Source organism: Equus caballus, chromosome 28 (genome assembly GCF_041296265.1).
Source record: "Equus caballus isolate H_3958 breed thoroughbred chromosome 28, TB-T2T, whole genome shotgun sequence".
Classification (NCBI taxonomy): Eukaryota; Metazoa; Chordata; class Mammalia; order Perissodactyla; family Equidae; genus Equus; species Equus caballus.
In genome coordinates this window covers 48,051,401-48,070,313 of record NC_091711.1, presented here as the reverse complement: position 1 = coordinate 48,070,313, position 18,913 = coordinate 48,051,401, and the positions used below count along the sequence as shown (strand labels likewise).

The following is an 18,913-nucleotide window of genomic DNA, read 5'->3' as shown; positions in this document are numbered from 1 at the left end:
CCGCTAATGAGTCCAGTTTGGGGTTTCTCTTTGCGGTGATGAAAAATGTTCTAAAATTGACTGTGGTAATGGTTATACAACTCTGTGAATATACTAAAAACAGTGAATTATACACTTCAAATGGGTGAATTGTACGGTTATGTAAATGATATCTCCATAAAGATGTTAAAATGAAGGAAGGAAGAGAGGGAGGGCTGGAGGACGGGAGGAAGGCGGAAGGACCAGAAAGGTCTCCTCCCTGACCCAGGTGCCCAGGAAGGGGGGCCACAGAGGGGAAGCAAGGCACCCCTTCAGCACCAAGAGCATGCCTGACCCAGGTCACTCAAAAAACCTTCAAACAGATCCAAGTGCACTTCTCCCACCCTGAATAACGAGAGCCTGAAATGCTACCGTCACAGAAGAAAACATTTCAATATACATCATGTGAAAATGATAGAAATTGTATCATCCCCCAAACTAAGAAAAGGAAACTTACGAAGGACTAATTGTTACCAGCAGGCAACAGCAGGGACCCTCAGCTGTGTTTTCTGGGCCTGATTTGCATACATCCTGATGACTACACAAGCGAGCAGCCAGGAGGGACTCTCAGACGGAAGAACAAATGAATGAGAACTAAAGAAGAGCCCCAGGTCCCAGCCCTGTGACCTCACACCAAGGTGAGAAGGTTGGGTCCAGATAAAGGACAGCACAGAGCAGGCTGGGGGGGGGGGGGGCGGAGGGGGCAGGGGAAGAGATGCCCCAGGATGGTGCCCAGAAGACGACCCCAACTAGAGGTACTGCCCCCACAACAGCCCCTGAGCTCTCACCAAAGGTCACCTCTTCCGCATAAGGCACAGGCAAACTCCACTAAAATGCCACCACTGGTGAGGGGAAGGAAGATGACGAAGAATGGGATAAAGCTAAGGTTTAAAGCAAGAACTGGGACGGCTGTCTCTAGGTGGATGGGGTCATAGACGAGGACAGGCTGGAGACACTGGTCAGATGAGGGAATGCTCAAAAGATGGAGATGGGTCCCTGAGATCAATGTCATCTCTTCAGGACTCTGTCCAGACTGCCTTTACAACAGGGTCACGGAAGTTTTAAAAAAAAAAAAACTCAGAAAACAAAGGCTGTCTGAGGGCCTACTCGTGGAGAGCCAAGCTCTGGAACTTGGTCTTCACCTGGAGAGCATCAGGAAACAATGATGTCGTAAATGGTCATGACTCAAGTCATTCAACAAACACTGGCTAGTGCAGGAAAGATGCTAGGGAGCCAGTGACAGCCTGCCCCAGAGTTGCTCCCACAATGGTGGATAATCATTAGAATGCAGGTAACCACTGAAGCAGGCAAAGAAAGATGGAAAGGAACATAGTAACGGAAGCATAAAAGATTGAATGGGAGGGAGCGGAAAGGGCAGAAGTCAAGAAGGAAGGAGTAATTAGAGACCAAAGTTGCAAGGCCTCTGGGTTTGGACAATAAGGTGAGTCCCTCCCATGTTCCTGGCAAACCTCTTCCCGGTTTGAACTTGAATGCCTAAGCAAGGCACTGGCTTTGCAACAAAACTGAAAGAACAAGACCAGAAAAGCTTTATTTTTTTTAATTAAAGGTTAAATAGCAGTGGGTGAAAAAGGTAATGAGTGAAAAGAGCAAACAGTGAGAGGAAATAAAAGTACAGAAAAGAAATAAATCCAGCTGCAGTGTCCCAAGCATCATAAAACAAATGAAAAATTCTATGACCGCATTTGCGATTCAACGCTTCCCTGTATTTCAGATACATGAAGTAAACAGGCGAATCACGCAGTCAGCTTCAGTTTATAGCTCATCAACCTCTTCTCCAAGCACGGCCATGACTCAATGCCCCCTCTGGGCTCAATAATAGTTTTCTGAAATATGAACTAAATTAGCAACTGATTTTCCATTAGGCTCATTTTAACACAGAGTGATGCTCCTCAGATTTATAAAATATGTTCAGAAGATGTAAGTTTTCCAAGGAAATTAAGTTTAGAGGGCTTCAGAGAAAAATGTATGAAACGACATTATTACAACAGTAAACAATTCCATGTCCCCTCCGCCCACAGCATAATCTGAAACTCGCACTGCCCCATGGAGTCAACTACAGAAACACGTGGCCCCACAGAACCCAAACCAGAGGGTCTCCCGGGCAGTCCCACCACCACCACCCACACCACCTGCCTGGCAGTAATGCTTCCTCTGTCCTGCAAGCTCTCAGTGATCTCGTGTCCCCAGGAGCCATGAGCTCCAGGCAAAAGAGACTGGATTTTGTCTCCTGTCACACTCCTCGTGGCCCCCAGAACCCAGCAGATACTCAGGCAATTACTGAGCCAATCAACAAGTTGCTTCATGGATGTCTCTTGAAATATGTCTTGGAAATAAGCATGTTTACAATAAATTCTTCCCTCACATGAAAAAAGCAATGAGTGGGGCTGGCCCAGAGGTGCAGTGGTTAAGTTCGCACATTCCACTTCAGTGGAATTCACCTGGGATTCGCTGGTTCAGATCCCGGGTGCAGACCTAGGCACCACTCGTCAAGCCATGCCATGGCAGGCATCCCACATAAAATAGAGAAAGATGCGCACGGATGTTAGCTCAGGGCCAGTCTTCCTCAGCAAAAAGAGGAGGACTGGCAGCAGATGTTAGCTCAGGGTTAATCTTCCTCAAAAAAAAAAGCAATGTGTGAACTCACAGATACAGAGAACAGATTAGGGGTTGCCAGAGGTGGGGGTGGAGAGGGGGCAAAATGGGGGAAGGTGGTCAAAAGGTACAAACCTCCAGTTATAAAATAAATAAGTCCTCGGGATGTAATGTACAGCATGGTAACTATAACTAATAAGACTGTATTGTACATTTGAAAGTAGCTAAGAGAGTAGATCTTAAAAGTTCTCATCGAAAGAAAAAAGATTTGTAGTTCTATGTGGTGACACATGTTAACCAGACTTATTGTGGTAATCATTTCACAATATATACAAATAGCAAATCACCATGTTGTATGCCTGAAACTAATATAATGTTATATGTCAATTATATCTCTATTTAAAAAAGCAATGTGAGTTTATTATCGGAAATTTAGAAAACATGAAAAAGTCTTGAAATTAACATGGAAAAACACAGAAAATATGAACAAGAACAAAAGAAGGCTTCTGAAAGTAACATGGAAAAGTACAATTCCGCCCTCCTGGCAGTCAGCCAGCCAGCAGATTCCCTACCTCTCTCCCTGCAGCCTCTCACTTCAACCCCTCTGCAGACCTCCTGGCCATACTCACCACACTGAGCCCCTCCCCCTTTCTCTCTCCTTTGCTGCCAGCCTGTCCAGACCCTCCTCAGACTCTCCCAGGCATTCCTGACCTCCGCTGACCTCTGCTCCCCAGAGCAGAGTCCTCAATCCTGCCTTCTTCCCACCTCATGGGAAATCACGCTCTTGTTACTGACCATCTCCAGGGAGGTGATCTCACACCGCTGTCTCAAGGCTGAACCACTCCAGCTCTCACACTAACGGGGCCTTCAGAAAAATCAACTTTGCCCCAACCGCCATGCCCCACGCCTTCTTTTCAGTGTCCTCTCACTGGACAACAACATCACTGCCAGTTGCACAGGAACAAAACAAGGGGCTCACCCTGCCTCGTGCTGCTCCCTCATGCCCTCTTCCAACCAGCAACCTCCTGGCTCCCCCCAGCCCAACTGTGGCATCTAAACTCACCTGCTGTCCCACCACCCTGGATCAAGGCTCCACTTCCTCCCCTCCTGACCACGTCATCCACTTCTTCCATGACTTAATCTCCATGAACAGCAATCCAAGAACCCAAGGGCCACCCTCGCCTCCTCCCTGAGGCACACCACCCACATTCAGCCAGTCTCCATGTCCCCCGACCCCCGAAACCTTTCACACATCTACGCCCTCCTCTCTACCACCATCCCCAAGAGACAGAGCTGAGGCAGCCTCCCCAGCTCTCCCTTGGCTCTGGCCTTCAGTGTCAGAGGACGGATTCACTCTCCAGCTTAAAGGCAGCAAAATCTTCCTGTTGCCCTTGGGGAACAACTGGAAGCTTCAAGGTACCTCTCTCGCCCCTCCCCCCAACACCCACCCCAGCTTGGGGCAAGCCCACTTCCCACCACAGCGCTGGCCTCCAGCACACTCTGCCTGGTCATCCCTCTCTCCTTGGTCAGGTCACTGCGGGCAAGGCTCTTCTCTCTCATCCACCTTTTTCTCATCCAGGCCTTCGTCCAAGCCACCCTCACTGCCAAGAAAGCCAGCCCCAGCCCCTGTCTACAGAACACTCCCATACCCACATAAGTGTCCAAAGGAACTGACCAGTCCTTCAAAGTCCCGTTTGATGCCACCTCCACCTGCCGTCAGCAGTTCCCTTCCCTTGTCAAGCTGCCGCAGCACTCTCCTCATCCCTCCTGGCTGGTGTCTGTCTCCCCCAGCAAACGGAGCCTCTCAATTGGAGGGATCACATCACTTTTGCACAGGCCAGGGGCTGGTGTGCACACAGAAGGCATCCAATAAATGCTTGCTACATTTAACGCTGTCTTCTTTACCATGCAAATAATTGAACGATCGAGCACTTTATATTGGAAGGAGCTAAATTCCAAAGAACAGAGCATGGTCTCCCATAACTAGACAGAACTAGATAACCCCCTCTGAAAAGCTCTGCATTTCCCTTGCGTGACCTACCCTGTCAGAGCTACTTAAAATCACGATGGTTCATGAAATCACATTTGGCTGAGACAATAAATGTATGATGGCTCCAGTGACTGGTTTTGGAATAGAAAATTAACCCAAGAAAGAGATTAATTCTAAAGAGAAAACAAATGAGGCCCACAGCCCACACGTCTTTATAAGCCATTCCACGAAATAGTCGTCACCGTCTGGCTAGGAAGAATGCCCAGCACTCCCAGCCACCCTGAGAACCCTGAGAACTGGCAGATGCAGGTGTACTCTCAAGACAGGAGAGGTGGCATTCGGCGCTCTTCCTCCACACCAATAAAACTAGTCCCAATGCGCTGGACAGGAGGAGGAAATTATTATCATGAATACTATAAAGCTGTGATTAATCATCTCTCACCCTTTCTTCCTCCCAGACCCTGCCTGAATTCGGACAGGAGCATGGCCAGACCCCTGTTTTGTTTCCCACCCCAAAAGCACAATGCAGAGTCCCACTAAGTGGTTGGCTTCACCACCTGCAAACACGCTCACGTGAAAAGAAGAGAAGCAGGTGCCCCAAGCACTCTCTAAGGGCCTGCCTCCTCCTCCAAGGTCACAGTGACACCGAGAGACCTGTCCCCATCCCAAGACCCTGTCCTCCGCCCTGCCTCTCCAAGCACGTCAGGCCCACACGCTTCTGACAACCCCAGTCACTCTGCTGAGGGCTTTCAGCCAAGGATCAGGAGCTCAGCCAGAAAACAGGGATGAGACACTGTTTGTTTCATCTGGCGTAAGCCTTAGAGCCAGCAATCCTCACTCTATTTTTGAGTTAATAGAAATGTTTATTGAAAGAAGGCTCATTTCAAAACCTGCAGCAAGGTGCAGGAGGGAACAAGTAGAGAGCAGCTACCTGGCACATTTAAGAACTGTATCGAGGAGGTCTGGCCACCAACAGCACAGGCTAAGCTGAAGTGTGCAGTCTGTGTGGAAAGAAAGATGGTGGACGAGGGACACGCTAGCCCAGGCAGAGTGCACACACCTGGGCCGGAACTATTCCTCTGACCATGCTGGTGAACTCCAGACCCTAAGAGGGCGGACCCCAGGATGAGCAAGAACACCCAGGAGGGAGCCCATGGGGAACAGAGTGAATGCAGTCTGGAGCCCAGAAACGTATAGGGTGGTGCAGCCAGACAGGGCTCTGGCCTGGACAGACGCGCCTGAGCTCACAGCCAGCTCACTGACTCGGAGTTGCGGGGCCTTGGGCAAAGGCTCAACCTCCTCCTGCTGTGCACACAGAGAAGCAAAGCCCTGTAAAGGGCCTGCCACAGCGCCTGGCACGCGCACTTACTCCCTGGTTGACTGTAGCAGCAACAATAGCAGCATTTCAGCCCCTAATTCTCACAACTGTAATAAGAGAATCCATAACTGTTCCCACCAACTAAACTCACTGACAGTCCACGCGCCTTACCACCTTCAGCACTTGGGCTGGCATTTCCATGTTAATGTCTGAAAAAGAGGAAACAGCATTTCAGCATGGGGGAACAGAAAGACTGGGGCTACTCAAAACGAAAGTTCCCCGTAGCGTGAGACCCCATAAACGGGAAGGACCCAGGCTGCCCCGTTCCCTCTGGGCCTCCTGACGCCTCTGCCTCTCGTCTGTGAGGGCACACCAGGGTGAACCTAGAAGAAGCTGCTGATCTCAGTCCTGGGGAAGCCCCCGGAGTTGCAGAAGTCAGAATGCACAGGGACCACGGTGCCCCTCTCCCAGCCCTGAGGAGCCAGGCCTCGAGCTAAGCTCAGCGGGCCAGGCTGAGGGCTGGCACGTCAGGCACGGAAGGACAGCAGTCAGCGTCCACTCCTCAGGGGCCAGCCCCCCGCCCCCACCTTAGAGGCAGCTAAGCTTGCTCATCTGTGAAGCAAGGACCACGCAGTACCCAGGGCTGCTGTGAGCACCGAATGGGTGGTGTATATAAGGAGCCTGGCACAAGGGAAGCACTCAGTAAGCTGTCACCAGTATGAGGTGTCACTACAAAGCCCATGCCACTTTGATGCTAGGCTTCACCTCCACCTCTGGGGCGTAGCACAAAAACCTGCCCTGGGCAAAAACTGAACGCCATCCCCCTGAGAACAGGAACAAGACAAGGATGCCCAATATCACCACTCTTATTCAACACAGTACTGGAGGTTTTGGCCAGAGCAATTAAGACAAGAGAAAGGAATACAAGGAATCCAAATAGGGAGTGAAGAAGCGAAACTCTGGCTGTTTGTAGACGACATGATCTTATATATAGAAAACCCAAAAAACTCCATCGGAAAACTAATAGAAATAATTAACAACTACAGTAAAGTTGCAGGGTACAGAGTCAACTTACAAAAATCAGTTGCTTTTCTGTACTCTAACAACAAACTTACAGAAAGAGAACTCAAGAATACAATCCCATTTGCAATCCCAACTAAAAGAATAAAGTACCTAGGAATAAATTTAACCAAGGAGGTGAAGGACTTATACAATGAAAACTAAGACATTATTGAAAGAAATTGATAATGACATAAAGAGATAGAGAGAGATTCCCTGCTCATGGATTGGAGGAATAAACATAGTTAAAAGGTCCATACTACCTAAAGCAATCTACAGATTCAATGCAATCCCTATAAGAATCCCAAAGACATTCTTCACGGAAATAGAGCAAAGAATCCTAAAATTCATATGGGGCAACCAAAGACCCCGAATTGCTAAGGCAATCCTGAGAAAAAAGAACAAAGCTGGAGGTATCACAATCCCTGACTTGAAAATGTACTACAAAGCCATAGTGATCAAAACAGCATGGTACTGGTACAAAACAGGCACACAGATCAATGGAACAGAACTGAAAGCCCAGAAATAAAACCGCACATCTACGGACAGCTAATCTTCGACAAAGGTGCCAAGAACATACAATGGAGAAAGGAAAGTCTCTTCAACAAATGGTGTTGGGAAAACTGAACAGCCACATGCAACAGAATGAAAGTAGACCACTATCTCACACCATACACAAAAATAAACTCAAAATGGATCAAAGACTTGAAGATACATCGTGGAAGGGGGGGCCGGCCCCATGGCTGAGTGGTTAAGTTCACACGCTCTGCTTTGGTGGCCCAGGGTTTTGCTGGTTCGCACCCTGGGTGCAGACATGGCACCACTCATGAAGCCATGCTGAGGTGGCATCCCACATGCCACAACTAGAAGGACCTACAACTAAAAATACACAACTATGTACCAGGAGGCTTTGGGAGGAAAAAGGAAAAATAAAATCCAAAAAAAAACCACAAACTCATGGAAGATAATATTGGTAGTACACTCATTTTTTTTTTTTTTTTTTGAGGAAGATTAGCCCTGAGCTAACTACTGCCAATCCTCCTCTTTTTGCCGAGGAAGACTGGCCCTGAGCTAACATCCATGTCCATCTTCCTCTACTTTTATACGTGGGACGCCCACCACAGCATGGCTTTTGCCACGCAGTGCCATGTGCACACCTGGGGTCCAAACCAGTGAACCCCGGGCCACCGAAGCGGAACGTGCGCACTTAACCACTGCGCCACCAGGCCAGCCGCTGGTAGTACACTCTTTGACATCAAACTAAAAAGGATCTTTTCTAATACCATGTCTTCCCAGACAAGGGAAACAAAAGAAAAAATAAACAAGTGGGAGTTCATCAGACTAAAGAGCTTCTGCAAGGCAAAAGAAGTTAGAATCAAAAACAAAGAGACAACCTACCAATGAGGAGACAATATTTGCAAATCATATATCTGACAAGGGGTTAATCTCCATAATATATAAGGAAATCACACAACTTAACAATAAAAAAAAAAAACACCCAATCAAAAAATGGGCAGAGGATATGAACATTTTTCCAAAGAAGATATAGAGATGGCCAATAAACACATGAAAAGATGTTCAACATCACTAATCATCAGGGAAATGCAAATCAAAACTACACTAAGATACCACCTTATGCCTGTTTAAATGGCTATAATCACTAAGACAAAAAATAGCAAATGTTGGAGAGGGTGTGAAGAAAAGGGAACCCTCATACGCTGCTGGTGGGAATGCAAACTGGTGCAGCCACTATGGAAAACAGTACGGAGATTCCTCAGAAAACTAAAAATAGAACTACCATACAACCCAGCTATTCCACTACTGGGTATCTACCCAAACAACTTGAAATCAAGAATCCAAAGTAACATGCACCCCTATGTTCATGGCAGCATATTCACAATAGCCAAGACATGGAAACAATTCAGGTGCCCATTGACTGATGACTGGATAAAGAAGATGTGGTATATATACACAATGGAATACTACTCAGCCATAAAAAAGACAAATTCATCCCATTTGCAATAACATGGAAGGATCTGGAGGGAATTATGCTTAGTGAAATAAGCCAGACCAAGAAAGACACAAACCAGATGATTTCACTCATGTGGAATAGAAACAAACACATGGACCAAGAAAACAGTTCAGTGGTTACCAGGGGAAGGGGGTTGGGGGATGGGCACAGGGGGTGAAGGGGAGCACTTATGTTGTGACAATCAAGAAATAATGTACAACTGATAACTCATATTGATGTAAACTATTATGAACTCATTAAAAAATTAAAAATTTTAAAAATTTTTTAAAAAATAAAAAGTAAAAAAACCTGTCCTGGGACTCTTCACAGCTGCTCTCCCTGGCTCCTCAAGAGAAAGACACATGCGGTCGGCCCTGCCTGAGCTGCCTGGGTCCAGCATAGTGGCCGTCCCCACACCACAGTGACCGCAGGAAACTGTGTGCAGCCCAGCACCCAGCTGGTGCTCCTAGACCCCCGTGCACCCATGGGCCTGCAGGGGCCAGCCTTTGCACTGCACGTGCTCAGCTGAGTGAATAAGCTGAGAAGCGGAGATGAGACGGAGCCTGCTGCAGAAGGCAAGCAGGGGGTGACTGTCACTCACAGGCCCCGGGTCACTGTGCCACTGCCCTCGTCCTCGCCACACACAGGCCCAGGGAGACCAGGGCAGTCTGGGGAACAGAAAAGCAGAGACGTGGGCTCCCAGGGCAGGGTCTACTCATTTCCATCCACGACCTCGGATCCTGCCTTCACAATACTTGGGGGAGTGAACACGTCCTCCTCTCATTTATAAAAATTTAAATCAAAAAAAAAAATTCCAAAACCATCAGGGATTTATTTTTTAAAAATCATTTTCATCCTCACTTAAAATTAACCCAAGAGTCTGGATTTGCTACATTAGACAAATATGTAAGAGAGAAAATATATGATTCACACTAAATTTACTTTCTAAAATGTTTCCAGACAAAATAAAAGGCATTTAATAACATGAAAAGCGACCACTGAGAAACAAACAAGCAAAAGGAACTATGCATAGAGAAAAACCCACCCCTGCGGATCCAAGGGACTCGGCACAGTGAGAGCATGTCCACGTACAAATGGTAACCAGAGAAACCCACTCCCATGAAACACAACATAACGCCAGGGCACAGACCCTACGCCGCTCACAACACGGGAAACAGAATAAACAGGCACTCAGCCCAACAGCCCTGCGAAGACACAGGCAAGGAGATAAACACAGGCTTATAAAAACACAAGAGAGAGAGTGGGTCCGGGACAGCAGCTCAGAACTTCTGAGAAAAGAGGCAGGGCCTCCACTTGCTTCCTGGACCCGAGCAGACACGGGACACAGGAAGAACCCTCCCAGCTTAGTTCTAGTCCCTTGGGACTAAACGCACTTTGCAGAAGTTCCCATTGAGGGGCCAGCCCACCCATGAAGACTGACCGAGGTCGCCTGTCCTCGTGCAGCTGCAGGAGTCCACAGGGGCAGGTGCTGTGGGTTACCTGCCACTCTTCCCTGTCTGACATCCCTCCGGCACACTTCCCTGATCCTCTTCTTTTCCCGCAAACGGTTTTTCTGCAGCTGCTGTGACAAATTACCACAAACTTAGTGGCTTGAACACACACCTTTATTATCTTAAAGCTGCAGGTCAGAAGTCCGAGATGGGTCTCACCAAGCTAAAGTCTAAGTGTCGGCCAGCTGCACTTACTTCTGGAGGCTCTGGGGAGAATCCGTTTCCTGCTCATTCATGTTGTTGGCAGAATTCAGTTTCCTGTGGTTGTGGGATCAAGAACTCTGCTGACTGTAAGAAGAAGGCCATTCCTAGCTTCTAGAGGCCACCGAATTCCCTGGCTTGTGGCCCCTTCCTCCATCTTCCAAGTCGGCAATCGCAGATCAAACAGAGTCCAACTCCTATCGAATCTCTCTGACCACTTTTAAGAGCTCATGGCGTTCCACTGGGTCCACCAGATAATCCAGGACAATCTCCCCATCTCAAGGTCTGCTGATTAGCAACCCTAATTCCATCTGCAACCTTAATTCCCCTTCCCCATGGAACACGACATTCTACAGGTTCCAGGGATGAGGACATAGACATTTTGGGGGGCCATTTTTCTGCCTACCACACCCCATCCCTCAGGCCAGAACCCTGGTGATGACGTCAACCCCCAACATCCAGCCCATCATCAGTGAATCCTCCACGTTCCACCTACAACATGGGTCCTGACCCCGTCCACTCTCTTCCAATCCCACAGCCCTGCCCTTGTCTTCACCTCCCACTGTCCACTTCCGCTCTCACCCTCTCTTCAAGGAGAATAAATAGGATCATAGCCCTTCGGTGCTTTCTCACAGTGCTAAGGACCAAGACCCGAATCTCCTCCACGGCCTTCGAAGCCCTGCGTGCTCTAGGCCCTGCTCACCTCGCCGACCCTCCTCTCAAAGCTCTCCCCAGCCACTGGTCTCCTGGCCTCGCGCCTCCCCGGCCAGAAGTGCTCTCACACTTGCCTAGCCCACATCTCTGTGCGGTAGGCTGGCTCCTTCTCCACCTCCAGGTCTCAGTTTAGGTGTGACCTCCTCTGGGCCGACGTGTCCTTCTATTCATGTAGTGCCCTTTTATTCCCAGATTATCATCTTTGGGGCACTTCAGACTGTTTATGTATTTATGTGTTTACTGTCTCCCTCACCCCAGGGGCCTCTGAGGGCCACATTTCTTAGCTCAGCATTCAGCATGGTCCCCGGCACACAGACGATGCTGCTCAGTACTTTCTGAATGAATGAATTATCCCGCAACAATTCCTCTCCTTCAGCTGACAAGCGATGGTGGCCTGCTGAGACGACTGTTGAGTTAACGGTCTCATTTGCTCAGAGACTCCTCGTGGCTCTGACAGCTGTAAGCTGAAAGCTGTCAGAGCCACGACACCGTGAGCTATCTTCTGCTCCAGCTCTACCCCAAGCACCCACAGTCCTGCCATATTCAATTTGGGCCTTTCTTGCCGCCATCCCACTTACAAATGTCATCCTTCACATGCCCCAGCTGCCTGCATACCCTTCTGTCAGCAGAGCACGCTGCCAGGCAGAGCTGTGCTAAAATAGCAAGCATCGGATCCACACTGAAAGGCTGCCTGTGTTCTCACACCCATGTGCTATGATTTCGTCTTGGCATTTAGAGTTAAGTGTGGCAAGAATGCCAACTCCAACTGCCGAAAGCAACAGCCCCTTGGGAGCCAAGCGAGTCAATGGCCCAAGAAAGAACAGGCCCCAGGGGGCAGAGATTGAAGCTTTTGACTGAAGCTTTTCTGATTCTTATCTTCTAACTTCTGATTCTTATCAAGGACCATTATCTCTCACCTGGATATTCCCAACAGCCTCCTCACTGGCCTCCCTGCTTCTGCCCTTGCCCTCTCAGCCCACTCTACCTTCAATACAGCAGCCAGAGTAATCCTGCTCAACCGAAAGCAGACCATCCCCTCCACTGGCAAGAATCCTCCAAAGGCTCCTGCCCTCACTCAGAACAAAAGACTGAAAGGCTACGTCTTGACTGTGACCACGAGGCCCGCCACCTTTCAGACCTCGAGCCTGTGCCTCTCCCTGCCTCCCTCGGCTATAGTCACAGCCCCCTCACTCTCCTACTCAAACACACCAGCATCACTCCCACACCAGGGCCTTGACCACCCTCCTCCCAGCCACCCATGGGGCCTGTCCCCCCACCGCCTGCAAATCTTGCTCAAATGTCACCTCCTCTGTGAGGGGTTCTCTGGCCACCTTGTCACCGTGGAACCCTCCCCACTGCACCTGCCCCCGAACTATCTGCCCTACTCCTCTGATTTCTGTTCTGATGGCGGCTATCACCTTCTAAGAGTTAACTCCCTCAGTTCTGTTCGTCTTCTCTGACTCCCACTGCCCTCTGAGCTCTGTGAGCAGATCTGGGCCTGTTTTGACCACTGATGTATCTCTAGCACCTAGAACTGTTACTGGCACAGAGTAGGGGTTAAATAAATATTTGCTGAATGAATAAATTATCAATCTCAAAACTAGTCCAAGAGGCCTTCTCTCATTCTCATAAAGAGAATCGGGCCAGGCCAAACAAACATCCTCCTGCAGGTCCCAGCCACCTCGGTCTAACGCAGCTCCCTGGGTTACACTTGCAGAAACTGATGGCCCCAAAAGCGAAATGACCTGGTGAAGGTCACACAGAGATTAACAGAAGAAGGGTTAAACCCAGACCACCCAACTCCTAGTCAGAGGTCTTTCCATCGTACCACACATCCTGCCTCATCCAGAAAAGAAATTTCTAAGAAAGCATCAGCCAAGTGCACAACCTAAGGACCAAGAGCACGGAGAACAGAGGGGTCTACCAGCAAGACCACCTCTCACACAGTGTGAAACCGTGGCCAAATCACTTATTCCCCTCTAGGTGAATCCGGAAGGTAGTTGGGATCAACCACCACTCATCAGCGCTAACAATGCACAGGTGAGTAAGGCACAGTCCCAAAACTTGAAGAGCTCAGAGTCTAGTGAGGAAACCAAGCACACCCCAACACCACTGAGTCCAATGCATGAAAGGGTACTTTCCCCCAGACTGCATGAAAACAGCCAAGGCTTTACAAGGAGGTATGCCGGAGACAAATTTTGAAAATTTTTAAAAAATAAATAAATAAGCCAGGCAAAGATGGGAGGAAAGGGAGGGAAAGAACGTTCTAGTAAGCTATGAGAGCATGAAACGGACAGAGGCACCATACAGCATGTACACTAAGGAACCTACACGTCCGTCAGCACCACCAAGGGCAAAGTTCAAAGCAAAACAGGAGAGGGGCTAAAGAACTGAGCAGGACTCAGGTCACAGAGGGCCTCATGCATCATGTAAAAACACATGCTTCTCAGCCCGACACTTCCAGGGAAATGACCAAGGGGCTTTAAGCCAAGCCTACTTCAGCGAGTGTCACTCGGAGGACAAAGCGCAAGTGTCATAAACTCTGAAACACTAGGAGCCATAACACTTACAGAGCACCAAGAACAGTGCCCAGCAAACCGTAAGTGCTCAATGCCTACGAGCCACTATCGTCAGAAGGAGTACTATGAGGGGGTCATCATTAAGGAATTATTAAGGGTTGAGGTATGTATGATTCCTTAACAGTTCTGTATTTCATGGTGGGTGTATTTTTTCTCCTTTGAGTTTCTCTGGGTTGAGGTCCACACTCAAAAAAAAAGAGTTCAACAACCATGGGAGCCACCTGAAAGGGCTGGCAAAGCCACAGGACTCCGGCTGGGAGCTCTGAGAGCTCCGTGCTTGTCTAAGGATGTGGCTAGTAATCACCAAGGGATGTGATCTGCTGAGAGGACAAGGGGCATACCGTTGCAACTCCTCCTGTCCCCTGAAACAGCAGCATCGCCAGAGGCAAGGCCACAGAAGACAAGGGGCACACAGCAGCTGCACAGGCCTTTCTGGGGGGTCCAGCCTCTCCTCCTTGCCCAACTCTGTGCAGCGACAGCCTCTAGCAGTTCTCCAAGACTCCACTCCAATTCTGTAACTAAAGCGCAGGAGCTGCTCTCAAAAACGCCTAAGACACAGGGGCTGGCCCCGTGGCCCAGTGGTTAACGTCGCGCGCTCCGCTACAGGCGGCCCAGTGTTTCGTTGGTTCAAATCCTGGGTGCGGACATGGCACTGCTCATCAATCCACGCTGAGGCAGCGTCCCACATGCCACAACTAGAAGGACCCACAACAAAGAATATACAACTATGTACCGGGGGGCTTTGGGGAGAAAAAGGTAAAAAATAAAATCTTGAAAAAAAAAAAAAGCCTAAGACACAGAAAAGTATCAAAATCAAAGGAAAAAAGAAAGTCTGTCTTTGGTAATGCAGGAGCTCACAGAAGAAAGCCGAGGACTGTATTCGTTTCCTGTGGCCGCCATAACAAATTACCCCAAATGTAGTGGCTCAAACAACAGGAATTTATCCTCTCACAGCTCTGGAGGTTAGAAGTCCAAAATCAAGGTGTCTGCAGCCCACGCTCTTTCTCAAGTCTCTAGGGGAGGATCCGTCCTTGCCTCTTCCAGCATCTACTGGAATGTCAAGGAATCCCTGGCATTCCTTGGCTTGTAAATGCATTGCTCCAATCACTATCTCTATCTTCACCTGCCACCTTCCCTAGTCTACCTCTGTGTGTCCAAATTTCCCTCTTCTTATAAGGACACCAGTCAAGGGACCAGGGCTCATCCTAATCCAGCATGACCTCATTTTAACTTAATTACAGCTGCAAAGACCCTACCTCCAAATGTCACATTCACAGTTCTGGATAGACATGAATTTTGGAGGGACACTATTGAATCCAATACAAGGACAAATTACCAAAAGACACAGTCATCAATCCAAAGGTTCGTTCACCGTTATAACTACACACAGGAGCTCGATGATTCTTATAGCTCAGTTCAATTAAAAATTTGAACTGAGGAGAAACCAAAACCTCAAGACCAAAAAGCAACACACAAAATTTCTACTGCCACGTGGCTCCTTCTCCCTGGAGTCTATGTTCTAGAGCATTTGTCATTTGTCCCTGTTGCTACGAGGATGTCCTATCCTCCACCATTCCAGAATTTTCACATTATCTTGGACCCTGACGTTGGTTTTCAGGAAAGCTCTTATTGTCCGTCACTCAAGCACAGTAAAGTAAAATAGGGTCTCCGGTCACCTTTAGTGACCCCCTCCAAAGGCAGTGTGTCTGAGCAGTCAGTCACCAACTTCTGCTAACTACCAGATCACTCTTAAAATTAAACATTTCTGACTGGACACAGTGATTTGGAAGTTTGCAATTCTATCACTCAAACAATAGTGTTGCTAGGCAACAGTTAAGAATAAGCTGTGCTTATGAATGATTCTACTTGGAACTATTTTAATATCACGACTTTTAATTTTCAGTATCTCAGACTTTAGTTTCCAAAGAGAAGTGACTGTGTTCAAAAATTCTGAAGTTTATCCCTAATCTATTTTCACCAGCAGCTGATTTTATCCTAGATATTTTCCACGAAATGTCTCTACATTTCCTAGGGCCCTGGCGCGGGCTGGACAATACACCAAACAGATGAGGACTTTGGAGCCATACAGCTCCCAGGGTGCAGCCGGGTCATTGCAGGCACTGTATTTAAAAAAAAAAAAATTAATTTGCTTCCTGCTGCTAACTCAAGACAGGAGTCAGTTCTGAGGCCAGAAAGTGGGAACATAGAAATTCACTGGGAGCCTCAAATCCTCTTCCTTGCTTAAGGCAAAAGCAGCAGCCGACAAGAGACAGAAGGCCAATCAAGCGGGTCAAAACCACCACGCCCCCTGCAGAAACCGATCCTCCGGCAGGCGCTGCCCGCCCTGGCCAGTTTCCTGACTCCACCAAACTCCGCACCGCGACCCGAGTCAGTTCCTTCAGCCTCCCCAGGGAGCCGCGGAGTTTCGCAGAAGACAGCCTGCGGTTTCAGGACAACTCGCCGGCCGCCCCTCCCCCTCCTTTTTAGCCTCGCTCCTACGCGCAGCCACTGTCACCTCCCAGAGCCCACGCTCCGGCTCCCAACCCCTCAGTGCCCCTCACACCCCTGAGCGGTGACTCCAGAGCCCAGGTTACCCCTCCCCAGTCCCCGACTTCACCCGCAGCCCTGAGCACCGAAGTGCCCGCTTGACCTCTGACCTCTGACCCCGACCAGTCACACCCACCTGCCCGGGACCTTGCTGTTGCTGCGCTTCCAGAACTGCTTCCTGGCCCCGTCGCTGGCCATGACGCCTCCTCATCCCTCAGACCCACGGCTCCGACACCCCAAGTGCAGCCGGCTCGCCCCGGCGGCCCTTTCCTGTACCCCAGGTTGCCCCTCAGAGGTCCCGGGACTTCGGCGCGTAGAGCCTAGAAGCTCTTCCGCCTCCCTCCGGAAGTTATGCCTCCGCACGCCCGGAAGTCCCTCCTCCGTGCCAGGCGTGCGTGACGCACAGTGCAGGCGCCGGACGGCATTAAGGAGCGACGCTGGGGTGGTGCGGCGAAAGACGTTCGACGGTTGGGTGTCGTGCTCCGTACGCTTTTGAGTGCTCGGGGCTGGGCGATGGCTGCAGACCGCGTGTCCAGCTCCGGTTTCTGTCGCTGGGCGAAGCGGCCCGGCAGGGGTCCTGACCGGAGGACAGGGCAACGCGGACACCGGAAAGCACCCCGCCTGGGCGGCGGTCGAGACTGTGTCGCGGCACGTGGTAGGGACCGGGGAATACCAGTGGATGACATACCCTGCAGTAAGGTGAGCGCCGTGACTCAAGGGACACGGGGCGTGTGAGAGGGCAAAGACGGCGGGGTGAGGCCAGGGTCAGCTGCACAGGAGATGGCACCGGAGGTGTGGGGATTGCCTTGGCTTGAGCGCTGACCACAGGCGGCCGTCGCTTGGGACGTGCGTGTCATGTCCTGTGCGTGTAAAATACACTCAGGAATTGAAAGGTTTAGTACGAAATAAGGAATGAAGATGTTAATGCTTTTTAATATTGACTACATGGAATATTTTGGATATATTGGGTTCAATAAAATATATTGCTAAAGTTATTTTCACACTCCTTTTAAATTTTTTTTAACGTGGCTACCGAAATATGTAGAATTACATATGTGGTTTGCTTTATAACTCTGTTGTCCGTTTACCAAAGACTGACGTCAGGGACTGGCATTTCAGACTGAATCTCCAATATAACTTTGGGAGCTCCTTGACACACCTCTGCAAATTCTCTTTGGAAACAAAAGTTTGATTATATTCTTTGACCAAAGTTTTTCCATGCCTCCTCACTTACTGGTGATAAGTAAATTGACTTAGTACTTGCTGTATGCAACGTATTGCACTAGGTACTTTGTATGCATCATCTCCATTGAATGCCAGCCATCCTTCAGTAAAGACTACCCCCTTCTCGCAGAGCAGAGTAAGTGGCTCTCAGCTCTCATGACATTGGGTTTCAGATCCTCCCTTATAACAGCAGGGCTTTCCACAGCTCCTTGTACCCACCCTGCAACGTCTACCCGACTGCATTTTGATTATATCTGTCTTCACACATGGATTGTAAGATACTGCAGTTGGGATCCGTGTCTTCTGCCTCCACACCTGACAAAGTAAGCTCTCTATAATTTGTTAAATGGGTGACAAACATAGCAACTCTCCAGGGATCTGCTATTGTCACAGGAAATCTCCCCTGCAATCTCAAAGGATATTTGGTGATCCTTGGTGACTGGCACAACCTCAGTAGATCTTCAGGGCTCCTTTGCTGCATAGCCTTATGAACTCTCCTGGAATCCTGTCCTTACATGACCTTAGGGAATCTCCAGAGGTCTCTGGATAAAGCCTTAGTGGATCCTTAGGGACCCCTTCCTCACATATCCTCAGGAGGTCTCCTGGGATCCTCTCCTAGGTCCCAGGGATCTCTTCCGATATACAGCCCCAAGGCATCCCCAGAGATCCTCCTCAGAGATGCGTTCCTAACAGCCTCAGGGATTCCCTACAGCCGGCAATGGGGATTTTGGGGGTTCTCCCCAGCTCAGTCTGGCTTATTGCAAGCATCAGTGACTGAGGTGACAGCAGGACTAAGATGATGGATATAGAAAGAATTTACAAAGGAAAAATTGACAACAGTTAGTGCCTGGTTGGCTGTGATTATAACATCATAGGTTTGGTTGCTCCCTATAATGTACTATCTACCGTCTCTTAGGGGACAGAGTGAGACTGAGACTAAGATTGATTTGAAGGCTTCAAGACTGGCCAAGCAAAGGATTACTAGTACCACTGAGAGAAGCATGAAATCGAAGAGTGAGCCTGTTTGCAGCCTAGGTTTATGATTGGTTTAGGACATACTGGGTTTGAGGTGAGACGTGTGAAGCCTCAGCCAACCACTAAGTTAGAAGACATATTAGTCTCTAGATG

General features: G+C 49.0%; 1 protein-coding gene across 13 annotated transcripts in view; it reads right to left on the bottom strand.

Annotated features, from left to right (window-relative positions):
- The window catches only part of TBC1D22A (TBC1 domain family member 22A), a 342,685-nt gene extending 325,688 nt beyond the window's left edge, over window positions 1–16,997 (bottom strand). For 7 of the 13 annotated variants that reach the window (XR_011433577.1, XR_011433574.1, XR_011433579.1 and 4 more), the window contains exons 1-2: window positions 10,716–14,486; window positions 10,451–10,591 (exon numbers count right to left, since the gene is read on the bottom strand). Coding sequence is in view for 7 of the 13 variants with exons in the window: in XM_005606790.4 (XP_005606847.1) it covers window positions 10,451–10,591; window positions 10,716–10,756 (182 nt within the window). In the remaining 6 variants the exon portion in view is untranslated. Of the gene's footprint in view, window positions 1–10,450; window positions 10,592–10,715; window positions 14,487–16,697 lie in introns of those variants that run through there. The other 6 variants (XR_011433575.1, XM_023631093.2, XR_011433576.1 and 3 more) reach the window with 4 other exon arrangements.
- Between the last annotated feature and the right edge of the window lie 1,916 nt (window positions 16,998–18,913).